The 21,510-nt window shown below is 37.0% G+C and overlaps 1 protein-coding gene across 7 annotated transcripts in view; it reads right to left on the bottom strand.

The window, feature by feature from the left end:
• Positions 1–18,576, bottom strand: part of RALGAPA1 (Ral GTPase activating protein catalytic subunit alpha 1) — a 141,094-nt gene extending 122,518 nt beyond the window's left edge. For all 7 annotated transcript variants that reach the window (XM_070755479.1, XM_070755460.1, XM_070755496.1 and 4 more), the window contains exons 1-8: positions 18,116–18,576; positions 12,225–12,335; positions 10,703–10,752; positions 5,242–5,299; positions 3,101–3,144; positions 2,320–2,497; positions 1,039–1,154; positions 86–224 (exon numbers count right to left, since the gene is read on the bottom strand). In XM_070755479.1, coding sequence (XP_070611580.1) covers positions 86–224; positions 1,039–1,154; positions 2,320–2,497; positions 3,101–3,144; positions 5,242–5,299; positions 10,703–10,752; positions 12,225–12,335; positions 18,116–18,221 — 802 coding nt within the window. In that variant the 5' untranslated portion in view covers positions 18,222–18,576. The remainder of the gene's footprint in view (positions 1–85; positions 225–1,038; positions 1,155–2,319; positions 2,498–3,100; positions 3,145–5,241; positions 5,300–10,702; positions 10,753–12,224; positions 12,336–18,115) is intronic.
• Between the last annotated feature and the right edge of the window lie 2,934 nt (positions 18,577–21,510).

The following is a 21,510-nucleotide window of genomic DNA, read 5'->3' as shown; positions in this document are numbered from 1 at the left end:
TTTAATTTAGTCGTCTTATACTTCCTCAGAATTAAATTCATTACATCATGGAAAATGCTTCTAAAAACACTGAAATAATGCTTACCGAGAACTGGGTTATATAAGCTGTTTTCCTTACACATATTTGGGAAAATATAAGGCAAGTAATATTTCTTAAAATGTGAAAATAAGAATGAAAATCCCTTTTCTTGATTTTCTCTGTTCTTCCATTCCAGACTTTTGACCTACAATATGAATGTTGGATTATTTATATTTTATTTCACAGGCAGATACAATGCAATTATATATTTCAAATGAATCAACTATCTATGCTATCAATAGTTATTTTCACTCATATCCATCTGCTTCCTTCTGCATTTTAGTATGTTTCTATTTTAAGATGACTTGTGATTTTATTTCTTCTTAATCTCTGGGTCTTCAGCAAGATATAGTAGTAACTTTTCAGCGTGATTCATCTTGATTGAATTTTCAATGCAATGGGGTTGAAATTCTGACCTTATTTCATTTTTCCCCAGGAATTAAAAAACACAAGGATAACTTCAGGGGCAGAAAAGAGGATTACTACCATCAATTTCCCCATCAGAAGTATTGTGGAGATTTATTTTTAGTTTTGTAATATATATTGTTTTTATTTATAATTGTTTATACAACTTGTAAACTGTTTTGTGGGATGCTATTACCCTGAAATATTAATACAATTATTGTAATAAATAAATAAATATATCCTCCCTCATTTATAGAATCGCTCTAAGAAACTATATTTACAAAAGTAATGTGATTAGTAAATAACTAAATATAAAAAAGTTATTACAAAATTTATATTGTAATGTGGATAATATACATTGAATTTATTAATTTAAAACAAACATTTCATTTCCTAATCCTTAACAATATTTGTTAAGTATAACATATGCTCATATGAAGAACAAAGCTATCTGCATTAAACTGAATCTTATCCAATTACTAATTTGGTTTACATTGGATAATCAATCTCTCATCCACCCATCCATCCATCTACCCCCAATACAAGCAACTTACCTGAATTACTAAGTATTTTAAAAGTGCTTCTAAAAAGTAGCTTGTCAGATCATCCTGTCCTTTATCTCCTGACTGTGGAGGGACAAGTGGAGTAATTTCTTCTACAGTCACTTGTGCTGTTCAATAATAAATATTAAGATCACTAAGTTGGCAAAAGCCTAAAATAGATTTCTATCAACTTATATACATAATCACACAATCTAATTTATTTAGATACAGCATTAGAAGAATATTCAGTTCTACAATTTTGACAATTACAAATTGTAATTTTCAGTGTATTAACCTGTAACGTTTAAGGCCATCCTAGTTTCTCTCAAGTATGCAGATTACAAACATCAAAAATAGTATGCTTCATAATATTTATTGAGGAACATAAAGAGAACACCATCCTGCTTGCTAGGCTTATTTGTTTTATTTAAAGTCTATTTAATTTAATGTTCTGTCTTTCTCTTCAAATAAGCCCTTAATGCAACTAAGAGTACTTAAAATACACAATACAAAGAGATTTGATGGGTTACTGTGGGATTGGACTAGAGAGATTTTTGAAACTGTCAACAATGCACATACACATTTCCATCGGAAGGGTGAAGATACATATAGGAAAAACCCAGGTGTGTTTGTGTGTGTATATGTATATCTCTGTGTGTATGTGTATGTGTATAAAAAGCCTCAGATAAATACACATACACATGTGTATGTGTATAAAAAGCCTCAGATAAAAGCCTTTGGTTGTTAACAAAGCCAACCATATCATGTCTCCTGACATTGTTCCTAAAAGCAAAAGGTCAGTACAGTCCAAGTATAGTTCGCGGCTTGAAAGCAATGTGAAGGCTCTCTCTCTTCTGCACTTGACTCAGACCAATTCTGAGCATTTATAAGAAGATCTTTGGGCTCTGGTGTTAGTTCTTGATCAGGCTTATATCAAAACCAATCAGCAAACAAATAAACACAAACTTTGCAGATCATGCAGCACAAATATGAGCCTGTACAAAATGATCCTAGCACTGTTGGCTAGTTAATATTTTGGATTAATTAAAGTTCACATGAAACACACAGAGGTTCTTATTTTGTCCTAAAAGAACCAGAATACTGAGGAGGTTTCAGCCCTCACTAAGGATAGGAATACACTCCTTACTTTCTACATAATGACTGACTCCAACAGAGAACCAATTCTGAGGATGCAACAACATAATAAAAACTAGAAATTAAATCTGAATTAATATGTTTGGGCTTATGCTAACCATCACAACTTTTTTTTGAAAATGCATGTTTCATACTTACTGTCTTGTACATTTAGCACAGGGTTTATGAGATTATCTAGTGTCTGAGGACCATGTTCAGATTGTGGTGGTGGAAATCCAGGGATTAAACAAGAAAACATAAACAACTGTTCTTTACTACAATTATTTTGAAGTGCTTGCAACCATAAGAGGAATAGACGGACACCTTCACGACGAATCTTAAATAATGAAATAAAAAGAGTTTAAATTTCACATTTATTTAATGTTAAGTTTGAATACTTCAGCTGTATTATTCCAGTGCTAAAATAACAATGAGAGATACTCCCAATATATTAAGTAAGACACCTTGAATGATATTTTTAAAGTACTAACCCAATACACGTAGTTGTCAATTTACTACCAGAATTGGGACCAGAATTTCCATTGCTAAGAAAAGCAGTTTTTTAAGTGAGTCACAAACGATTTTACAATCTTTTCTGCCTGACTGATTAGCAACTCATTGCATTGTTAAGTGAATTGTACAATCATTTAGTGAATCTGACTTCCCCCATTAACTTAGCTTGCAAAAGGTTGGCTGATAAGGTTGCAAATGGCAGTCACTGCAGCAATAATACATGCCAAGCACCTGTATTTTGATCATGTGACTGTGGGAATGTTATGATAGTCGTAAGGTATGGCAATGTCATTTTTTTCCAATGCTGCTGTAAATTAGAACAGTTGCTAAATGAGTAGCTGTAAATCATGGATTAGCTACCGGTATATTGCAAAAAATATCTATGTCTCTAGTTCTTAGATTTTATACCTAAACATTTTAAGCATACCTTTAAAGAATTTCCTGTGTGAAGTAATTTCTTTAAAATTAAGCCTGAAAAATAGAAAACGGTAGAATTAATATCCATCCCTTTACAAGTAAGATAAACTGTGAGAGATGTCGGTCAGACTTGATAAAGTCTTTTTAACAAGTCCTTGGCAATCTCTAGATTATTTTTGGTGAGCTTAATTTCAACTGGTAATAGGCTATATACCAGAAGTGACAAAAGATCACCTTTTTTCCCATTGAATAATTTTATGATTCTTTTCCAAACAAACACAATATACACAACAGTATATTTTTGACATTTTAAAGTGCATCTTCTGTGAATGAAAAAAATGCAGCATTGATGGATTTTGTATGGTTATTACAAAGAGCATTACAGATTATAACAACAACAGAAGATTCATTCTTTATAAAACATTCACCAGATTGCAATCTGAATTAAATTCATAAATATAAATAATATAAAAGCCATATATAAATAACAATTCATACATAATTTTCTTATAGAAACATAATAGGGTTGAACTTAAGGCTCCTTGGTGTTCTCTGAGCTTGATTCTTTTCTTGCAGATATTTCATTATCAAATTAAGTAAAGTGAGCCATGGTGGCACAGTGGGTAGCGCCAGTACTGCAGGCTACTTCTGCTGCCTGCAATTTGGCAGTTCAAATCTCACCAGGCTCAAGGTTGACTCTGCCTTCCGTCCTTCCGAGGCCGGTAATATGAGGATCCAAATTGTTTGGGGCAATATGCTGACTCTGTAAACCGCTTAGAGAAGGCTGTAAAGCACTGTAAAGAAATATACAGTGGTACCTCATCATACGAACTTAATTGGTTCCAGGAGGAGGTTCGTAAGGTGAAAAGTTCGTAAGATGAAACAATGTTTCCCATAGGAATCAATGTAAAAGCAAATAATGCGTGCAAATCCTTCAGGAAAATCCCAAACTTTAAAAGGGAGGCGAACAGAGGGCAGGGAGGAGCAGCTAAAGGGGGCGGGTGGAAGAAGCAAGGCTAGGCTAAAGGGTGAGTGGGAAGGAAGAAAGGCAAGGGGGGCACCCTCCCTTTTCTTTCTTCAAAAGACACCCTTTCAGTGCCTTTGCAAGCACATTGTTCTCTGCAAAATATTTCCTCCAAGCTGCCCCTCCCTTTTCTTTCTTAAAAAGACACCCTTTCAGTGCCTTTGCAAGCACGTTGTTCTCTGCAAAATCTTTCCTCCAAGCTGCCCCTCCCTTTTCTTTCTTAAAAAGACACCCTTTCAGTGCCTTTGCAAGCACGTTGTTCTCTGCAAAATCTTTCCTACTCCAAGCAGCCCCTCCCTTTTCTTTCTTCAAAAAAGGGGAAAAAAAGAAACCCCTTCATCCCAGCAGCAGCTGCTTGGGTTCGTAAGGTGAAAATAGTTCGGAAGAAGAGGCAAAAAAATCTTAAACACCGGGTTCGTATCTTGAAAAGTTCGTTAGAAGAGGCGTTCGTAAGATGAAGTACCACTGTATAAGTTTATGTGCTATTACTACTACTAATATTATCTGCACTGGTAATGAAACAACTGTAAGAAAAAAACCCAAGCTCAGAGAACACCAAGGAAGGGTCCCACAGAATCTTTCTTGACCTATTTCTATTAGTTACAAAAGACATTCCTATGAACTCTTTATCAAGAACAGGTAAGTAACTTAAGGCCTTCTAGCTATTGCTACATGTATCTTCCCTAATCTAGGATTGCAGTTCATAACACCTATAGGGCCACAGGCTCTCACTATTAGCTCTAAAGCAGTGGTTCTCAACCTTTCTGATGCCACGACCCCTTAATACAGTTCCTCATGTTGTGGTGACCTCCAACCATAAGTCTAGTGCCAATTCTCCCAACAGAGCTTTAAGCTAATTGGCAGGAAGGTCAGAGGGTTACCCCCACTGTAAACGCCTGATTGGTCAGAGTCTTAGGCGATTCCGGTGAAACGGTCATTTGACCCCCAAAGGGGTCCCATCCCCAAGTTGAGAAACACTTAGAAAGTTCTTAGAAATGCCAACTTTTTTTCTGCCAAGATGATAGTGTAGTCAAGTTTTTAAACGACACTGACATTAAATTCATAATAGAAGGCCTGGATAGAAAAAATATTACTAGGAAAGTCCTGACTCAAAGGCTAATACATACCAATACTGTGAAATTGCCATCTCTGGTGAATTCTTTCTGGAAGAAGTTGTAAAATTTTCTACAAAACAGAATGAAAACAAATCATGACGCAATCACTAGGAATGGAAACAAAAATCTGATGTAATAAAATTAAGTAAAATCTATTAAATAAAGTAATTCATAAAGTATTTGCATCTAAAACACTAATAGAAGACCAAACCTCCTACAAATGGCCCCATCCCATTGGGTTCACAATCTCTGGTGATCACAGAAAAGGAAGTGCAAAATCTATTTCCCAGACAGAAGTCAAGAAAAGCACCAGGCCCAGACAAGATACCTCCTTCTTGCTTAAAAGTCTGTGCTGACCAATTGGCCCCCATCTTAACCCAAATCTTCAACAAATCACTAGAGATTTGTGGCATAGAGATATGCCATGTTCATTCTTGCTTCAAATGCTCCACTATCGTCCCAATGCTGAAGAAGCCCTCCATCAAGGAACTGAATGACTACAGACCAGTTACACTAATATCTGCAGTTATGAAAACCTTTGAAAGGCTAATGATGTACCACTTGAAAACCACCACAGACCCACTGTTAGACCACTTGCAATTTGCATACCAAGCAAATAGATTGACAGTTGATGCTGTTAATATGATTCTGCCCTACATCCTACAACCTCTTGAATTTCCATGAGCAAGGGTCCTCTTAATAGACTTTGGTTCAGCATTCAATACCATCATACTGGACATTCTTCTAACTAAACTAAATCAGTTAGTGGTACCTGAACACACCTGTAAGTGGATCACAAGCTTCCTAACAGACAGGAAGCAGCAGGTGAAGACAGGCAAAAATCACATCAGATACCCGAAAAATTAGCACAGTCCACCCTCTCCCCCCACAAGGCTATGTGCTCTCACCACTTCTCTCCCCTCTATATAATAATGACTGCATTTCAAGCAATCCATCTTTTAAACTATTAAAGTTTGCAGATGATACAACAATGGGTCCAGATGGCATCCACCCCAGAGTTCTTAAAGAACTCATGTATGTGATTGTTATCCCCCTGACTGATTTGTTTAACCAATCCCTTTTAACAGGAGGCGTTCCTGATGATTGGAGAATGGCCAGTGTTGTGCCTATCCCCAAGAAGGGCAGTAGAGAAGAAGCTGGTAATTACAGGCCAGTTAGTTTGACATCAGTTATAGTTAAAATGATGGAGACTCTACTCAAAATGCGGATAAATCAGCACCTAAAAACCAATAACTTATTGGACCCAAACCAGCATGGCTTTACTGAGGGCAAATCATGTCAGACTAATCTTATTGATTTCCTTGATTATGTCACATAGGTGTTGGATGAAGGTGGTGCCGTGGATATTGCCTATCTGGACTTTAGTAAAGCCTTTGATACGGTTCCACAAAGAGCTGATAGATAAATTAGTGAAGATTGGACTTAATCCCTGGATAGTTCAGTGGATTTGCAGCTGGCTGATGTATAGATATCAGAGGGTTGTTGTTAAAGGTGAGTATTCTGAGCAGAGCCTGGTTACAAGCGGTGTGCCACAAGGTTCTGTTCTGGGTCCTATTCTTTTTAATATGTTTGTGAGTGGCATAGGGGAAGATTTGGTAGGGAAGGTTTGCCTATTTGCCAATGACTTTAAAGTGTGCAATAGGTTTGATATTCCTGGAGGTGTCTATAATATGGTAAATGATTTAGATTTACTAGATAAGTGGTCAAAGCAAAGGAAACTGAAATTTAATGTTTCCAAATGTAAAACAATGCACTTGGGGAAAAGGAATCATCAATCTGAGTATTTTATTTGCAGTTCTGTGTTAGCAAAAACTTCAGAAGTGAAGGATTTAAGGGTAGTGATTTCTGACAGTCTCAAAATGGCTGAACAGTGCGGTCAGGCAGTAGGGAAAGTAAGTAGAATGCTTAGCTGCATAGCTAGAGGTATAACAAACAGGAAAAGGGAGATTGTGATCCCGCTGTATAGAGCGCTGGTGAGACCACATTTGGAATACTCTGTTCAGTTCTGGGGACCTCACCTACAAAAAGATATTGTTAAAATTGAACAGGTCCAAAGACAGGTTACAAAAAACGTGGAAGGTCTTAAGCATAAAACTTATCAGGAAAGACTGAATGAACTCAATCTGTATAGTCTGGAGGACAGAAGGGAAAGGGGGGACATGATCAAAACATTTAAATATATTAAAGGGTTAAATAAGGTTCAGGAGGGAAATGTTTTTAATAGGAAAGTGAACACAAGAACAAGGGGGCACAATCTGAGGTTAGCTGGGGGAAAGATCAGAAGCAACATGAGAAAATATTATTTTACTGAAAGAGTAATAGATGCTTGGAACAAACTTCCAGCAGACGTGGTTGGTAAATCCACAGTAACTGAATTTAAACATGCCTGGGATAAACATATATCCATCCTAAGATAAAATACAGGAAATAGTATAAGGGCAGACTAGAATGACCATGAGGTCTTTTTCTGCTGTCAATCTTCTATGTTTCTATGATTGGTCTCATTCAAGACAAGGATGAAATAGATGAGAGGTTAAACAACTAGCCTTGTAGTGCAACCAGAACAATCTGGAACTGAATACACTCAAAACCAGAGAATGGTGGTAGACTTTAGAAGAAACCCTCACATTCTCACACCTCTTACAATACTATACAACACAGTATTAACAGTAGACACCTTCAAATTTCTAGGTTCTATCATACCTCAAGACCTAAAATGGTCACCTAACATCAAAACGTCAAATCATTTCAATTACTACTCTCAAAACGATGCTATAGAGCACTGCACACCAAGACAACTAGACACAAGAATAGTTTTTTCCCGAATGCCATCACTCTGCTAAACAAATAATTCCCTCACCACTGTCAAATTATTCACTAAGGCTGCATTACTATTAGTCTTCTCATCATTCCCATTAGCCATCTCCTCCCACTTATGACTGTATGACTGTATCTTGTTGTTTGTATCTTTATGGCTTATATTAATATTGTTTCCTGATTGTTTATTTGTACCCTATGACAATAATTAAGTGTTGTACTCATGGTTCTTGACAAATGGTATCTTTTCTTTTATGTACACTGAGAGCATATTCACCAAAGACAAATTCCTTGTGTGTCCAAATACATTTGGCCAATAAATAATTATATTCTATTTTAATTTGCCACTTTACTGTATGTCCTGCTTTTCATTGTAGAGATTTTCTAGATTCTATTTCTATTAAGTTTTATTTGAATGTTTTGCATTCCAGGATTAAACATCAGAATAGCTTGAAAACTCCAAAAACTAATAATGCCATTTCAGAAACTAAAAAATATATATTTTGAAATAACAAAAACATTACTCTTGTGAATGATCAGATTTATAGGTTCATTCATAGGAAACATTACATTGCTCTGGTTATTGTGAATGCACACATTACAATTTGCTCTCATCCCACGCTTAATCATGAGGTAGTAATCCCTTTTAGCTCTTTTAGCTATGTCATGGCTAATTAACTTTGTGATATAGGCGTATGAAGGCAATATGGATATTTGCATACAAATGATATAACATGTTGTGAAAATACCTCTACTGTAGCAGCCTATTTTCAGGCCTCAAACTCTGACAATGTACGACAAGTATTTATGACTGTCATGAGGATAAAACAAACTGTCAGTCCAGACGAGTTTTCTTTTGTAAAAAATCTGAATAATTTCATATGTTGAAAGCAAAAATTATTACTCAAAGTTTATTGTTTAACTCAAATTACTTGAAATTTCACTTTCTCAAGCAAACTGCATGTGTATATGCTACTACAGTTATGAGAATATAGAATTCTATGCACTTATTGCAATACTTATTGTAATACAAAGAAACCTTTGAATAGAAGATATAGGATTTGCTTTGCAAATATCCACATTTTAATAAAGTACTTAAGATTTAATTTCACTTGTGTTCAGATTTGAACATAATGCTATTACCAGTAAACCAGAAGTATTTTTTAATACCCAAGTTTCTGTTTCACCTATGGCATGAGTGCCACAGGGGGCACGCAGTGCCATATCAGAGGACATGCGAGACTTTGCTATGTTTCAGCTGCGACATCACACATACGTGCGCTTGCCAGCTAATTACTGGCCTTTGGAAAGGCCATTTTGTCTTCCGGATGCTTCAGGAAACTTCCCTGAAGCCCCTGAGGCGAATGGACAAACCGGAAATCCTAAAAAACACACTTCCTGTTTTGTCATTGCGCTATTTTTTTTGCGGTCAGGAGGGTTCAGGGAAGCTTCCCGAAGCCCTGGAGTGCAAAACACAGCACAATGGGCAAACTGGAATTACGCTTTTCCAAACTTGCCCATTTGGGCATTTTCTTCACCTTCCAGGCTTCAGAAAGGCCTGTGCACGTGTGTGTTTGTGTGCATGAGTGGGAGGCAGGGGAGGGGTGTGGGCACGTGCACGCATGCTAGCACACCCACCCACACCCCTTTTGGCACGTGAACCAAAAAAGGTTCACCATCACTGGTCTAGACCAGTGTTTCCCAACCTTGGCAACTTGAAGATATTTGGACTTCAACTCCCAGCATTCGCTGGCTGGGGAATTCTGGAAGTTGAAGTCCAAATATCTTCAAGTTGCCAAGGTTGGGAAACACTGGTCTAGACCAGTGATTTTCAACCTTTTTTGAGCCGCGGCACATTTTTTACATTTTAAAATCCTGGGGCACACCCCCAACCAAAAGGACACAAAATGACACCCTAAGACACTTTCCTCTCTTTTTCCATCCCTGTCTCCTCCCCACCCGTGTGTGTGTGTGTGTGTGTATGTGTGTGTATACACACTCTTGAACCATTTCCAAAAACAGGTGAGGGCTGGGTTTTCTCTCTCTCTTATTCTTTGGGTGCTTTTTATCATATGCTTTAAATCAAGAGTCACTTTTCTCTCTCTTTCCTCTCATTCTCTGTCTCAATCATTTTCTCATTTCTCTTTTTTTCCTCCCCTTTTTGCTCATTTATCTCCCCTCTCTCTCTTGCTTGCTCTCTCTCTCTCTCTTGCTTTCTTTCTGACACTTGCTTTCTCTCTTTTCTTTCTCTCTCTTGCTTTCTCTCTCTCACTCTTTCTCTCTCTCTCTCTCTTGCTTTCTTTCTCTCTCTCTCACTCTCAGCAAAAAGTTGCGAGACTGGAACCCGAGCTTCCTTTTTCGCGGCACACCTGACCATGTCTCGCGGCACACTAGTGTGCCACGGCACACTGGTTGAAAAGCACTGGTCTAGACTATGTCCCAAGATAACACTCTCTACAGCCCTCTCTTTTGGGGCGTTTGAGTTCTGCCAATGTTGAAGAGAAAGAAAGAGAAGTTAATTAAAACCTAAATTGTAAAAAAAACCATGGAATTATTAATTTCTGGGTTTTTACAAGTTAAGAAAATCTAAATGAATTAAGTTAATGGTACAGTGAAAGTAATTCTATATTCATACCTCAAAAATAAAAAGTATAGCATCTAGTTCTTCCCTTTGAGATTTGTGACCTAAACAGAAGAGAAAAGGGGAGGTTACAGCAATTGAAGTTTAAATGATGAAAATAAGCATAGTACTATGACATAATGAATTCCATTCAGAAAAATATTTTTCTTACAATATACTGTTTAAGATTTATATCAGCTATCTAGAGGAAAAGGTGGAACAGCAAGACCTGATCCATATCAACCATTTGATCCTCTCCTATAAAAATAGGTTCTTGTGTTGCTGTTCTACCCACTACCTCTTAGGTAAAATGAGAAAGCAATAATCTCTACAAATGGATTAAACATATTTGCTATTTTGCCATATTTAAACAAGTTTCAGTTTATACATACCCGTTTCAGTTCACAAACTTGGAGTAGGCTTTTAATTAAGAAGTGCAAGCTCTTAACTGCTACCCATCTGCTTTAATAGTCTTCTCTCCCCCAATTGATTTTTTAATGACAGATCAACAAGTTCATACAGAGAGTGCTCAACTTATAACCATTCACTCAGCAACCATTCAAAGTTACAATGGAACTGAAAAAAGTGACTTATGACCAGTGCTCCCATTTACAATTGTGTCTGCATCCCCCAAGGTCATGTAATCAAAAATTCAGGTGCAACTGGTAAGTGTTTATAATGGTTGCCTGGGGTCATGCAATGACCATTTGTGATCTTCCCAGCATGCTGTTAACAAACAAAGTCAATGAGGGAAGTCAGCTTTGCTTATGACCGCATGATAACAACTGCAGTGATTTGCTTAACAACAAAGCAAAAAAGTCATAAAAGAGGGTGCAACTCAATTGTGGTTGTAAGTCGAGGACTACCTGTATTGAAATAAAACTGACATGAAAGTGAAGCCAGTTTAAAAATGAACTTTTCTTTGCCTGAACAATTGGAACTGTAAACAAGTACAGTACATTGAAGTCATACTGATATTCACAAATCAGTGAAGAGTTGTTGTTGGTTTTTTTTTAAAATCTAATTGTCAGGTTTTAATTACTTAATGTATATTGGCAGGGTATTTGTTAGATTTATATGTTGCTTTCTTTTCAGAAGTTCAATGTTAAAAATATAAAGCATTATGTATATTACCTTGAGTTGTACAAAATAAAGATAGGGTATAATAAACCAATTAATCAGAACATAGCATTCCTTTTTTTCTCCATATCAACAATATCAACATGAAGTAGGCTGAACGAAAAGTTAATAATCATCCATGAAGTTTTCATAGTTGAGCACAAACCTGAACCTGGTTACCATGATGCCAATCCAACACTTATATCACATTGGTTTATATCATAAGTAATGTTTTGCTAATACAGCCAAAAAGTAGTGCCTTATTAATTTATATCAAAAGGATTAATCATAGCACTAAATAGTCGTAAACTGAAACATTTTGATAAATCTTTTCAATACATTCTGTTTATACAAAAAATTATACATTTCAAAAACCAGGACTACAAATGGAGATTATATATTTAACTTGTGTTCTTACCTTTCTGTTTCAGACTTATTTCAATAGTCACAAAATTTTCAAAAAACACGTAATATATGTTTGAAAAATGTAATTCAAAAAACTGCTTAAGGTCAATAGATTCTGAATTCTCTGCAAAATAAGTAGGACATCATGTTAATGTATATAATGTTTTAAAGCAAGCTAATTATTGTTGAATGCATAAACGTTTTAGATATGGAAATCATCTAATGTATAAAAGAGCTATGGTATATTTTAACACTATATAAAACAAGGCTTTCATGGGACAACAGGAACTAATTTATTAGGGAAAATATGCAAAACATATAAGCTAATACATAATACATTTCAGATATTAGCAATCATAAGTTCAGTGCTGACATGTTCTCACCACCCTAATATGTTATTGTGTATAAGCCAGGTAATTATTTAGCAGATAAAACAGCAACACGCTACAGTCCTATTACTTTAATAGGCAAAACAGCTTTATATATCAAGTTCACTTGTTTTGCCAAACTTGCAATATAATTGAGATGCATGTTTTGACTGGCTGAAAATTTCATTTGCCCTTTGATGACATACAGGAGAGTGCTCTTGATAAAACAGGCATGGCTAAGACAAACTAAATTTGTTTTACTTTAGTATTATGGAAGCAAATTTTCAGGGACCGGAGTTATGTACTTCTGACTGAAAATATTATTATTAATAATAATTATTAATAATGATAATGATGATAATGATAATGATAATTAATAACGATTATCATTATTAATAGTTTCCTCATTACTTATTTAACTCCTATAATCATTAAGTGTTGTACCTAATGATTCTTGACAAATGTATCTTTTTTTAAGATGAGAGCATATGCACCAAGACAAATTCCTTGTGTGTCCAATCACACTTGGCCAATAAAGAATTCTATTCTATTCTATTCTGTTCTAAATTAAACTAATTTCCTACCATATACTGGTAAATAACAAATATAACTACAGAGGGTATTATTTTATAATATAATCATGATACAATATATTTTTCCTAAGGTTTGATGTTTGGTCTTAAGAAACTACCAACTTCTTTGGCCTAAAATATAAGTCATTAAAATTTCTTAAAGTTTGAAGACTCAATCACAGTTATATGAACTAATTGAGCCTCAGGATCAAAATAAAGGAGCTCAAAAGTGTCCTGCCACTAAGGTAAATCAGGACAATTTATTATTTTACAATATTTATTTTCCTTTTGAACTCCGGGCATGGCATATGAAGTCGAATTTATTTATTTTATCAACCCAACGAAATATTTGCAAAAATATTTCAAGGGGCTTATGACTCTTATTTGTTTCTTGGTCAACTGAAGTGGTCTTCCGGACCAAATCTGACCCCCTTTTATTGTTTGAAAATGGGCAAGATCTGGCAAGATCTGTATAAAAAAGGCACTTGGGTAGCAGCTCAAAATTTGCTATTTCCTCAGTTCTAAGCTCTCCTGCCACCTTTTACTTAGTGATGTTACCAAAAACAGAGCCTGATTGAAAAAAGCATCCAAAAGCTATGGTTTGTATGATATCATTATTTATGGCAGTTTATGTTAAAAGCAAAGATAAAAGCAGAGGTATGTATTCAAATTTGGACCTGTCATGTTTTATTCTGTACCGTGTAGAGGTTATGCCAGCTTTTATTGTTTCTTATTAATACATTTTTGCATTTTTATAGCTGCCCATCTCAATTTTATTTGTGACTCTAAGCAGTGGATACAATTTAAAGTGGAACTATACAATCAATATAAAACGTCCCCCCCCCCCCAGTTGGGTCAGATTCTTGGAGATTGCCTGCACAAATTGCTACAGTTTTCTTGGCAAGTTTTTAAAGATATGTTTTGTTATTGCCTTCTTCCCAGGGCTAAGAAAAATTGAGTGGCCCAATGTCATCCAGCTGGTTTTGTGCCCAAGTTAATAATAGAATAACAAAAAGACAGGGAAGAGTCTAAATTTATACCAGCCATTTAATAAATTCCATGCTTCCATCCATGCTCCCATGGATCCATGATTCCATGGGATCCCCAGGTTCAATGGCAAAACCAAGTTTTGAGTGATTTTCAGAACTGAAAATAAAATTTAACAGAGGTTCTTAAACATTTGCATTTATTGGTGTGTGTGTGTGTGAGACACACACACACACACACACACACACACATGTAGTCCTCATTTAGCGACCACAGTTAGTACTGGCAACTTTATTAATAAGAAAAGTGGTCGCTAAGTGAAAATGTAACTAATTTATAATGTTATTGCAGCTATCTTTTGCTTTACAGATCTGTGAAGGTCATAAATGCAAGGACTAGTAATAAAGTTGCATTCTCATCAGCAACTAAGAATGGTTTCTAAGTGAGGCAGTTACTGAATGAAGACTACCTATATATTGAAACGATGGCCAGAGTATTGAAGATTTTGTTAAATATAAGAAACAATAGAAGCTTCTATATGTCTACTTGGTTTCAAATTTCAAGACTTAGAAGAATGCCTTATTCCATATGTCTATTCCTTAAGACTTCACAGGCACCTCAAATGGTAATCTGAAGAACTGGTATGGAAAGGAAAGCTTAGTGGCTCTGCTTTGTGATCACTTTCCTAAAAGAAGTACATCTAATGTTCATGTTATAGGGATCTTATATTGCTAATTGCTATTCTTTTTATGTTTGATTTTATAAATAATATATATTATTAAATGACTAACATAATAAATTAGATTGCATATTAAAATTAATACAGCAATTTGGCTTATCTGAATGGTATACTTTATAAATAAAATTTGCCCTAGGGAATACCTCTATTAAACATACTGCCTCTTTTTAAATTATTTATAAAATGTAAACCTTACACACACACAAACATACACACACTCTGAATGGCCTTAGCTGTTTACAATATACAGCAAAAGCATTACTAATATTAATTCAAAAATATGTATAAGCAATAATAGATTTATAATGCAAAATATAAATAATAGCATTAAAAGTCACGAGAAATAAGTATATATCCATTCCTAAACTGTAGTAAGGACCATATTTCCTTCAACTTTGATGCTAATTTATCCACAGAAAGGTTCTGACATGGAGAAAACTGAATTATTGACCTCAAAATGTATTTCTACATGTATTGTTTTAATTATATTCATTTTATAAAGCATTTTTCTTAAAAATGGAATCTGTAGAAATACATTTTAAAGTTAACAACAGGAAATTCAGTAAACAATTTATCAATCAAGTCATAGAATGCAATGCTACTGCAAGTAAAGATTTTATTTTTACAATTAAATCTAAAAGTCAAACCATTTCAGAGTTTGTATGATATGTAAGGTAAGTCTAAATGGACTGACAAAACTACATTTAGACAGGCCAACTCTTTATCAGACTGTTTTATTGCTTAAAACAAATGTCATGAAAGATTGAAGACTCTACTGGTACTTTAAAGAAAGTTTTCAACAAAACATATTAATTTTCTTGGCAACAACATTCAGGTAACATTACTGGAAATGTAATAATTCAATAGCAGATCATATGCTTTGTACTCCAAAAATTCTAACACCAGCTACTGGAATCTCCAGATAACATTGGCAAACATTTTATCTGAAAGCTTATCTGAAGCATTAATTACTTCTTGTATCAACAATCAGATGCTTTATGAGGAAACGTTATCCTATTCCTTATCTATTACGAATAAATATAGCTTATAAATCCTTAACATAAGGCAAAATCACAATACTTCTCCCACTCCCAGAACTCTATGATTCTGTAAGTAGAAGAATCAAGATTAAGTAGATTCTATGCCACTGAAGTCAAAAGTTTGGTAAATGTATTTGTCTCTAAGATGTCAAAATTTTCTGATCCAACAACATAACATAGCAGCCCCTCTGGAAATTGAAACAGAGACCAACCCCACCCACCCCAGTAAACTGTTCATTTAAATGGAACAACAAAGAGAAACAAAGACACACAAATTTCATTACAAGGGACTACCCAGGTGGTCATTTAATGCAACTATAAAAAAATCCAAACTGTTCAGATCAAACAGTATTCCTTTTTCTTATAGATGCTGAAGCATCACAAAGCAGGGCACCGTTTTCTGCATTCTAGACAACAGGTGCTAGAAGTTACATAGTTGCATACTAGTTTCTCAAATCAGGACCTTCTGAACAGGACTTTCTACATTAACCACAGCAATGAAAGCTCCTATATCTTAGTTGAGGAAAAGCACATCCTCCCATGTTGGAAAGTCGAATTAAAACATTGTGGCGACAATAGCAATAGCATTTAGACTTATCTATCGCTTCACAGTGCGTTACAGCCCTCTCTAAACGGTTTACAGACAGTACCTATATTGCCCCCAACAATCTGGGTCCTCATTTTAACTGATCTTGGAAGGATGGAAGGCTGAGTCAACCTTGAGCCTACTGAGATTCATCCTGCCATCCAAAACAGCAAGGAATTTACCTGATCTTGACATACCTAATAAATAGGGAGTAAACAAGGGATGGAGAAACCCTCCCATCTTACCACCTCTCACAATACTAGACAACACAGTATCAACAGTAGAAACCTTCAAATTTCTAGGTTCTATCATATCTCAAGACCTAAAATGGTCACCTAACATCAATAACATCATCAAAAAAGCACAGCAAAGAATGTTCTTTCTGCAACAACTCAGGAAGCTCAAACTGCCCAAGGATCTGCTGATACAGTTCTACAGAGGAATCATTGAGTCTGTCATCTGCACCTCTATAATTGTCTGGTTTGGTTTTGCAACCCAAGAAGACTGTCACAGACTTCAGAAGATAATCAGAACTGCAGAAAAAACAATTGCTGTCAACCTGCCTTCCATTGAGTATACTGCATAAGTCAAAAAGAGGGCTGTGAAAATATTTACTGACCCCTCGTATCCTGGACATAAACTGTTTCAACTGCTACCTTCAAAACATTGCTACAGAGCACTGCACATCAAGACAACTAGACACAAGAACATTTTTTCCTGAATGCCATCACTTTAGCATCACCCTTCTGCTAAACAAATAATTCCCTCAACACTGTCAAGCTATTTACTAAGTCTGCACTACTATTACTACCAGTTTTTTCTCATCATTCCTATATCCTATTTCCTCCCACTTATGACTGTAACTTGTTGCTTGTGTCCTTAAGATTTTTATTGATATTGATTCTTTCATTGCTTATTTGACCCCTATGACAATCGTTAAGTGTTGTACCTCATGATCCTTGACAAATGTATCTCTTATTTTATGTACACTGATATTATAAGCACCAAAGACAAATCCCTTGTGTCTCCAATCACACTTGGCCAATAAAGAATTCTATTTTAGAGTCCTCGGAGAGGGGCGGCATATATAAATCCAATAAACTTAAACTATTCTATTCTATTTCAGCTAACTGTTCCCTGATTTTGGCCTCAACCATAATTGCTCTCAGTTGTTATGCCAACAAAGCTTAGGAACTTCTTGGGACTCATGGGGGGGGGGGGGGAGAGAAAGCACCTGCTTTTCCACACCCCAATGCACTATTGGGACACTCCCCTCAGGTGAATTAATTCTCCTCAAAAAGAATCAAAAGGCTGTGTAGAGCAGTGTTTCCCAACCTTGGCAACTTGAAGATATCTGGACTTCAACTCCCAGAATTCCCCAGCCAGCATTCGCTGGCTGGGGAATTCTGGGAGTTGAAGTCCAAATATCTTCAAGTTGCCAAGGTTGGGAAAAGAGCTCCCTGCGCAAAAAGAGGACCCGGTCCTTGCCTCAGGCTACACACAACCTGGTCCAGAGAGACAGAGAGAGAGTGACACACAGAGACAGCATCCCTTCCCTGAGGGCCCCGCACCTCAGCCCGTCAAGGCCGCTTTCTCCCCAGCCTTTCCTCACCTATAACCACGCGCAGGTGCTTCAGCCGGGTCAGTGGGTCCTTGCGGGTATCCAGCACCTTCTGGGTGGATTTCCGCACATCGCCGTGAGGTTTCTTGGAGAACATCCCGGCCGCCGAGAGCGATCGGGGACGGGTCGTCGCGGTTCCCGGTGCAGCAATCGCCGCCGGGGACTCCCCCCTTTCCCGCCCCCCCTCGAAAGCTCGGGAGGAGAGAGCCGCGGCCTTGAAATCCGGCCCCCCCTCCGCGATTCGGCTTTCCCTACATAGCCGAGGCGCCGCCTCGAGGCTTCGATGCCAAGGGGGTGCGGCCGGCGCAATCCCAGCGAAGCGCAGGACCGGGAGACTGGAGGTGGGGAGATGGCGTTAGGCTTCCCCCCCGCGCAACATCGCGCTCCTCCTTCTCCTCCTCCTTCCCTACGCCCCGAGTGTTCCGTCTCCTTTCACGACAGCCGTCGGGCGCGAACACGGAGGTCCCCATGACAACGCCTTTCCTTTGAACGTCATCGCTGGGAGACTTGTTTATCCGCCTCTCTTTCTCTCTCAATCGTCGCTTGCTTTTTAGGTCATCAGATACTTCTTTTGTCTTTATGGATTCTTTTGGACGGGATGGGTGGAAGGGGTGGGGGTACAGACCGGTTGATTTTCTCTCGGAATTTCTTCGAAGACCGATGTCGTAGCTTGATATTAAGTAGTTGTTCTCATCATCATCATCATCATTATTATTATTATTATTATTAATAATAACTATAACAACAACAAAACAACAACAACAACAATAATAATAAATAATAATAATAATAATAATAATAATAATAATAATAATAATAATTTATTAGACTTGTATGCCGCCCTTCTCCGAAGACTTGCCACAAGTGGTGCGCGTAGTCTGGGATTCCCGTTTTGGTCCTAAGAAATCCCTTCCACTAAAACGGTAAGGCAAAGTTGGCTCTTCTATGACTTGGGGACTTCAAGTCCCAGAATTCCTGAACCAATCTTGCAAGCTCAGGAATTCTGGGAGTTGAAGTCCACATGTCACAGAAGAACCAACTTTGCCTACTCCTGCACTAAAAGATTCTGTGCTAACTTTTGCCTATTTTGGGTGTGCAAAGCTTTAAACAAACAGCCTAGCAAAAGTGTAATGCAAAGGTCCCCAAACTTGGCAGCTTTAAGACTTGTGGACTTCAATTCCCAGAATTCTCCAGCCAGCTTAGCTGGCTGGAGAATTCTGGGAATTGAAGTCCACAAGTCTTAAAGTTGCCAAGTTTGGAGACCTCTGGTGTAATGGTATGATTCCGGAATTCAATATATAAACATTGGCGGAAAAAGAATAAAAAGATTATTTTTATTATTAGAATAATGTGTCAATGATTATTATTATTTATTAGATTTGTATGCCACCCCTCTCCACAGACTCCAAGTACCATACAGGATTTACAAAAAAAATCTGAGCAACCAGTCGATGGCAGCAAAGAGCCAGAAAAGTGCTTTGCTGCCATGGTCCAGATTATATATTCAGACTTAAATTTATCTTCTTCAAATCAAGTCTATGGAGCTCCAATCCTATGGCAAGTCCTTTGTTTTAAGAAAGGCTTGTCACATATAAAAAAAACCCCAAATGTAAAAATCACCAGAGAGAATTTCTCCTATATAACCCCTCTGCTACACAGCAAATGACATAATGTGCAACAGACAATATAGGGCAGTGATGACGAACCTATGGCATGAGTGCCACATGGAGCCATATCTGCTGGCATGTGAGCCGTTGCCCTAGCTCAGCTCCAATGTGCATGTGTGTGCTGGCCGGCTGAGATTTGGCTCGCACAGAGGCTCTTGGCCGTTTTTGGTTTCCAGAGAACCTCTGGGGGAATGGGAGACGGCATTTTTACCATCCCTTGGCTCCAGGAGAGGGCAAAACACAAGCCTATTAGGCCCATCAGAAGCTGGGAAACAGGCCATTTCCAGCCTCCAGAGGGCCTCCAGGGGGCAGGGGAGGCTGTTTTTCCCCTCCCCAGGCATTGAATTATGGGTGTGGGCACTCACACATGCACAATTGCTCACGCCCATGTTCTTTCGGCACCCAAGGAAAAAAAAGTTTACCATCACTGATATAGGGTATGTGGTTGCACTGGTATAATCAGTCCTCTATCTTCCTACAATGTGGACTGAAATTGGGTGAGCAATTTTCAAGCTTCATTAAACTCTCTGAAAGTTTAAATGTGATTCTTGACACTCACCAAATTAGTCATTATATATGGCAAATAGTGACGTGTACAAATCTTGCTTAGTCAAGATTTGAGTTTCCATTCCTGGTAAGAATAAATGTTTATTTATTTATTTGTGACCCGCCTTTATTGTTTTTATGAATAACTCAAGGTGGTGAATATATCCATCACGCCTTCCTCTTATTTTCCACACAACCACCACCCTGTGAAATGAGTTGGGCTGAGAGAAAATGACTGGCCCAAAGTCATCCAGCTCTAATACTCTCCAAGATTTCTTGCCTGGTGTCTTAATCTTGTTTTCCTATGTCTCATACTGGCCAAGCTTAATTCAGTTTGGAATCTAGCATTAAAATAGATACTATGTGTCTTCATAACTAAAGTTTTTTAGTTGAGAAAGTTTTGTCTATACTGTTTGTCACCCCAATCAAGAGATTCTAATTTTGTTCTAACCACAAAACTCACAAAACACAAAACTAAAGGAATTCCTTTCCAAGTTTCATCTATATTTGCATGACATTCTACTATTTGACCAAGCTTTGCAGCTCATCATGTCATTTGAATGCAAACCAAATATTATTTGGGTTTTTCCACACCTTGAGACTTGTATGCAATAACTATTTTTCTTTTTTCTTTATCTACTACTCTGCCCAATTTAGGGACACCCTGTTACCCATCATTCTTGCTACTTCCATCATATACTTGGCTGTATCAGCTATCGAGTTTGGCATCTGTGGGGATAGGCAACTGACAAGACGTGTATCATATCATACAGTAATGAAATACAAGTGTGTGTGGATTAAACTTTACTAGTTTCTACCTATTGACTAACAGTGATTTCCACATGCATCTGGTTAAAAGGAACTTGCCCTGCTCCTTTGTTGGTAACAATTGCTAAATACCATTATTTGTGTTTTCAGGTAAAGGAGAAGGAAAAAAATAGACTTGTGTTACAAAGTTAGTTAATGGTAATTTATTAAAATATTCCTATTTTATTTTAATAACTAATAACATACACTGGTTCAAAAGTTTGCATATAATGCTCTTGTAATACAGGTGTGTAATCTTAGCATGTCCTTCAAAATACCACCATTATATTGCTGTAGCACTTCTTATAGTTTTGGATTAAGATGCATGGGGTTTAAATAAAAATATCTATACGTATTATATTTCTC

Source organism: Erythrolamprus reginae, chromosome 1 (genome assembly GCF_031021105.1).
Source record: "Erythrolamprus reginae isolate rEryReg1 chromosome 1, rEryReg1.hap1, whole genome shotgun sequence".
Lineage (NCBI taxonomy): Eukaryota > Metazoa > Chordata > Lepidosauria > Squamata > Dipsadidae > Erythrolamprus > Erythrolamprus reginae.
Note: the sequence above shows the minus strand (reverse complement) of the source record. Positions and strands in the feature narration are given on the sequence as shown.